Source organism: Frankliniella occidentalis, unplaced genomic scaffold (genome assembly GCF_000697945.3).
Source record: "Frankliniella occidentalis isolate FOCC.00 unplaced genomic scaffold, Focc_3.1 Scaffold282, whole genome shotgun sequence".
Lineage (NCBI taxonomy): Eukaryota > Metazoa > Arthropoda > Insecta > Thysanoptera > Thripidae > Frankliniella > Frankliniella occidentalis.
In genome coordinates, this window is record NW_026267408.1 from 300,375 (window position 1) to 305,801 (window position 5,427).

Genomic DNA, 5,427 nt, shown 5'->3' on the forward strand with positions numbered 1-5,427 from the left:
CAAAAGAAACATTCAAAAATGAAATTTTTAGAATGAAATTTGATTAAACCACCTCAGTATTCTAACCATTAATTTTGCTCTGTGGTATTGTAAAGTATACATAACTTAAGAATAAACCATTACCTGCTATCTATTTTGCATTTTCATTAATCTTAACACATGTGTAGTTAGTTACCTGTATTTAGTGTGTGTATGTAGTGCACAAATTCTGCCAACTCGCTTTGCCTTTAACTGATTTCATTAGCACTAACATCCCTGTCAACAGAAGCACATCAGATAAGGTGTCTATTTGTAGACAAAAGAGAATCGATTCGGACGGAGCAGGATTAGCGTGTCACATCGTGCAGGTGGCACTTTAGCACGCAAACTGGCCAAATCTACCTAATGACCTTTCAATCGATCATCGGTGGTCGTGACAGCAAAGACTTCCACTTAGAGCCGAAATTGCGCATTTTTTTTTCGTGGATGGTGCAAACTTTTTGCGACCCAGCAACACCTTAACTTTGGTGAAAACTTCTCACGTGGCCTACCCTCGAGTTCAAATGAAACGACTGTAAAGGAAACTTCCACGCCGATTGACATTGGCCCAATATTTACTGTTTCAAACAAACCTCTAGTTTTCGTACAATAAAAGAGCTGAGAATAGCTCATTTTTCGCTTTCCTCTTTTCTTGCAAAGTAATCAAGCACACACATCTGTAAAATGAAACAACCCCGTGATTTTTGCCACCCGGACAGACTAGAGTCTCAGCGTTTGGCGGAAAAGCGCAACCGGCTGAGCGAGAAGCTCGCCCGTCGCGAGCGGAAGGAGAGGAAGAAGAAGCGCCGAGAGAGCTTGCCGACCGAGGAGCAGGAGGGGAGTGTTGGTGGTGGTGACTGCAGGTGCGCCCCGTGCATGCTGTGTGCGCTTGAAAGGAGTGGTTTCTCAAGTTTTCAAAAAAGAAAAAAGAAAAGAGTGTGACTGCTTTGACTTGCGAGGCGCATGTATGCGTCTGTCTGCGCCGGGTGTGCTTGGCGGCGGCGGCGCCCTCTCGTCGTCCTGGTGCTTGGCGCCGCCCTCCACTGCCCGGCGGGCACCCTGCTGACGCGCGGCTACCTTGTCCTATCAGGCGGCGATCCCTGATGGCTGACACGGAGGTTAACGGCGGCGGCGGCCGGGCCGACACCGAGTCGCCGGCGCGCGAGGCCCGCAAGGACAACAAGGACAGCGTGGTGTCGGTGCTCGAGGAGCAGGAGCGGCGGGAGCGCGAGGAGCGGAGGGAGCGCGAGGAGGAGAAGCGGCTCCGGGACCCGCCCATCGTCTTCAAGGACGCCTGCGACGTGCGCGTCGACTTCGACAAGCTGGTCGGCCTGATCGACGGCCAGCTCAGCCCGGAGGAGCAGCAGTCGCTGGAGGAGCTGCACCTGTACATGCTGGAGGACGAGGGATCGTGGGCGCTTGGGGACGGCTTCCTCAACTTTATCGGTGAGCTTACACAGCTGCCGCACACCTTGGGTTTCCCCCGAGGGGTCCTTCACAATAAATTCTAGCGTACACCGATTTTTCTGACTTTCTTGAATTTTTGTGATTTTTCTGACTTTTCGTTAATTGTTTTGTGATTTTTTTTCTAATTTTTTCGTATTTTTTTAAAATGGTGTACACTGATTATTTTTTTCGTAAGGGACCTCTCGGTCTCTTCCCTCCCCCCCCCCTTTATCCCCGGCTCGCATCTCACGGACGTTCTCTCGTCCACAGGCCGCCTGCTGCACGACAAGAGCCTGCCCTGCGAGGTGCGCGTGCACACGCTGCAGGTCCTGGCCGTGGCCGCGCTCAAGGACGACTCGATCCTCCTGCTGCACCAGGACAGGCGCGAGCACGTGCTCATGAACTACGCCTTCGACGTGGACCGCCTGTCGCTCGAGGAGCAGCGCGCGCTCGCCCTGTTTGTGAGTAGTCCGCCTTTACGACCTGGTCGCCCCCGGTCGCCCGAGGAACCCGCTTCTCACACGATGATGCCTTCCTCTCATTTAGGTGTGCAACCTGTTCGAGAACCTGAGCAGCTCCGAGTGGCTGCTGTACATCTCCGAGTGGCAGTACTGCAACAACAACATCAGCAACATTCGCGTCACGACCAAGGTGGCCGTGAACGCGCTGCTGTCCGAGGATGCCCTGCTCAAGGACCGGGGCTCCGCCATCATCCACAACCTGGCCTGCAAGGAGGTAAAAACCGTGGTCTGTATCTGCACTGGGTGACCCCGTGTCCCTCCGCCCGCCCGCCGGCCCGGCCCGCCCCCAGCTCAGCGCTATCATCATTTCATGCCAACCCCATGCGCCACTCATCGCCACGAAAGCACACATGCAATCCCGGGCGCGGCTCAGCACGCCATGGAGGTACCTCGCGGCCATCAGGACTTCATGGGGCCCAATCCATGGGACATCATTCGTCGGGCATACGACACTTAGTAGCATATCACACTTTACACGACGGTGGCAGCCGAAGGCGTGGGCACTGCATGGCTCTCTGAAAACGGGTCGTTTCGTTTTTGTAGAAAAGGAAGGTATTGCCTGGGTTTTTCTTATCTTTTTCAGAAAATGTTTCAAAGCGCTAAACTTAGAAGACTTTTGCCAAGAGGGTGCAAATCAAAGGTAGCAGTCGTTCGCCATTTTTATTATGTAATTTTTTTCTCTGGATGTTGCTGATGCCCTGCTGCACATGAGTGGGTGTAGGAGCCCCAGCATGGCGCTAGATCGGCGGCGCTAGACTACGCTAGAGAGGTCTTCGCTTGGCTGCAGCTACGCCCGGCTAGCTACTGCCATTGTCACTGTTCTTCCTTTCGAGCCATGCTAACGGCGACAGAATCTACCACAGATGGACTGCTATGGGACCTCTCTTCTAACAGAGTCCGCTTGCGGGGCGCGGAGTTGTGCCTCCCTCCTGCCCATGCACGCCATGCTCCCGCCCCGTCTGTGGACGCCGTGCTGCCACCTCCGGTGTAGGGCTCGCCCCGTGGTCGTGGTCTAGTCTCGCCCTGCTCGCGCGCTTGTCCTTGTGCCTGTGTCTCTTGTCTGCCTCCCGCACTAACAACACCGGCCGCGCCCCTAGGGGGTAGGCAGCCCGCCCGCGCGCCCGCCCGCGCGTTGCCTACGCCCCGGGCGCGCGGCTAGCTTCTCGTTAGCGCCAGCCCGCCCTGGTCCTTTGTCGCATCTTGGCTTTGCCCCCTGCACTGACCTACATCACGCTCGCTGCTCGCCCCCTGCCCTGCCCCTCCCCCTGCCCTTGACCCCTCCCTCCCCAGCGGCGGCGGCCGGACCCCCCCGGACTCACCGCGGACGTCTCTTCTCCGTCCTGCCGCAGGTGTTCGACGACGTGGCCGTGGAGCTCGCCATGGCGCTGCTGCAGTTCTTCAACAGCAACCCCAACGAGGACCAGCTGTTCCGCGCCATGAAGGCGCTGGCCCGCTTCTGCCAGGTGGCGCCCACCGACGTGCCGCAGCTCGTGCAGATGATCGGGCCCGAGCCCTCCAAGTTCAAGGGCACCTCCAAGAGGATCGACGAGCAGATCCAGCTGGTGCAGAGCAAGTTGCGCTAGGGTAGGATATCGTGGTGCCCGGGGGCCGGGGCGTAGAAAAGTGGCGCGTGGAAGAAAACGGAACTTTTTAAGAGCAATAGATTTTCAATTCGGTAAATGTATTTTAAAACTTCTTTTTTAGTAGTGCCTGTTGCAAATTTGTCTTTTGGTCTCGCTCGCGCATCTCGTGACCGTCCCCCGGAGTATTTCACTGATACAGACTGAAAAGCCGGCCGATCAATTAGAAGTAAAATGGAGGGAGTCCTGTGTATGGTGCAGGCGAGTTCTGTGATGTACATTAGTAATGGCTGTTTCTGCCTCTCGTCATGGCTCTGCTCTGCCAAGCGGTCGCTGTGGCAGGGGAAGGAGGGTGGGACCAATTTGCGTCTCTTGCCCAAACTATTTGAGTGTCAGTTCACTGCAACGAACGGTTGCATTCTACAATCGTTTTATAAGTCTTCTTTTTAGACAGTCCGCAAGACTGTCTGTATTTTTTGTTAATAATGTGTTTTTGCTGCATACTTACAATTTGTTTTAAAAAAAATCTGTCAGCTCCTTTAATTTATTGATAAAAGAAGTTGTCATAGCTTTTGCATTTTTTTACAAAGTAGTGGAGTTTGCATTTGTTTCTAAGGCAGTTTTGCGTTTTATAAAACATGCAATCTCCAGAATTGTGAGATTTTTTGGAGGACGCAGAGGGTACACTGTATACTTTTTTGTTAATACCTGTTTTATTTTCGAGAATGGAATGTATAATAATGATATTTACAAGTGAGGCGACAAATGTTTCAAAGATGTAAAAAAGCAATGAATTTTACGATTAATGATTTGTATATCTGTGTATAGTATATGTGATGACCACTATTAAATAAATTATGAAATTAGCACAAAAACTTCTCTGGTCATGCGTTTACTTAAATTAACGAAAATTCACTTCAATCGAGTACGTCTACATCCTGGGGCAGTGTGGCGGCCGCGAAGTTTGTTGGTGCGAGGACAACGCTCACTCACGCTGCGCTGTCGTTCTCGGAGTTGCCGATGAGGTACTTGGACATGCCGGCGTACACCCCTCCGCCCGCCGCCAGCATGGCGATCCCCACCAGGAGCGCGATGGACCAGGAGGGGATGGCGGTGCCTCCTGCCGAGGGCACAAGCACAAGTAGTACATTATACACTATAATGAATCACAAATGGGTTTGGACGCGGGCACCCGACGTGCCGCGGGGGCGTCCTTCAGAAACTCACTGTAGTACGTCCGGGTGATGGCTTTCCGGCCGCGCAGCACCTTCCTCCTGGCGTCCACGTCGTCCACCAGCAGACTCAGCACCACTGCGGACAGGACGCGCGTATGAGACATCTTGCGGGCAGTGTATAGATAAGTGCCGAGTGAGCCATACATCGGAACACACCCACACCCACAGCCCAACGGCGCAAAACTATTCAAAAGTGGCGCAGCGGGGGGCGGGGGCGGTGACAATGATCGGTGTATTCCACTGCCGCGGACCTTGTGCCGCCCCCGCCCTTGGGGGTGTGGCCTCCTGGCAGCGGGTGGCGCAACACACCGCGGGGCTGAGACGGCCAGGAGCACGTCGCCGTCGCCGCTTTGCCACAACACACAAAACCCTCAACCCTGCAAGGTGTGGTACTCACGCATGCCGACGGCGAGGAGGTACAAGCTCGTCCTCAGCTTCATGATGGCGTCGTCGGCGGCGTGGCCAGAAGAAACGGGGATGAAGGAGTGAAATCGAAGTTCGGCGGCGTCCTGTCCGTTGTCACGGCACGTCACGGTGTGGTGCCTGCGGCGCTGGGTGCGCTGGCCGCGGGCTACGGGCCGCGAGCGGAGGACGCTATCTTATCTCAGGTGGGAATTGGGGGGGGGG

At 54.6% G+C, this 5,427-nt stretch overlaps 2 protein-coding genes across 2 annotated transcripts in view; one reads left to right on the forward strand and one right to left on the reverse strand.

The window, feature by feature from the left end:
• Nucleotides 1-4,440, forward strand: part of LOC113208445 (uncharacterized) — an 18,053-nt gene extending 13,613 nt beyond the window's left edge. The window contains exons 9-13 of the mRNA XM_052273564.1: nt 738-881; nt 1,109-1,464; nt 1,735-1,925; nt 2,011-2,211; nt 3,335-4,440. Coding sequence (XP_052129524.1) covers nt 738-881; nt 1,109-1,464; nt 1,735-1,925; nt 2,011-2,211; nt 3,335-3,568 — 1,126 coding nt within the window. The 3' untranslated portion in view covers nt 3,569-4,440. The remainder of the gene's footprint in view (nt 1-737; nt 882-1,108; nt 1,465-1,734; nt 1,926-2,010; nt 2,212-3,334) is intronic.
• On the reverse strand, nt 4,257-5,366 carry LOC113208447 (uncharacterized). The gene is made up of 3 exons (XM_026425441.2): nt 5,198-5,366; nt 4,793-4,876; nt 4,257-4,685 (listed from the first exon to the last, which is right to left on the reverse strand). Exons 1-3 carry the CDS (start codon nt 5,238-5,240, stop codon nt 4,555-4,557), a joined length of 258 nt encoding a protein of 85 aa, XP_026281226.1. The 5' UTR covers nt 5,241-5,366; the 3' UTR covers nt 4,257-4,554.
• Between the last annotated feature and the right edge of the window lie 61 nt (nt 5,367-5,427).

Bases quoted from the DNA above. Each gene is read 5' to 3' on its own strand.
- LOC113208447 (XM_026425441.2), bottom strand. From the start codon at position 5,240: ATGAAGCTGAGGACGAGCTTGTACCTCCTCGCCGTCGGCATGC. The intron at 4,877-5,197 runs GTGAGTACCACA...TCCTGTCCGCAG, and splicing joins CCTCCTCGCCGTCGGCATGC to TGGTGCTGAGTCTGCTGGTG. The intron at 4,686-4,792 runs GTGAGTTTCTGA...TGCCCTCGGCAG, and splicing joins CATCACCCGGACGTACTACA to GAGGCACCGCCATCCCCTCC.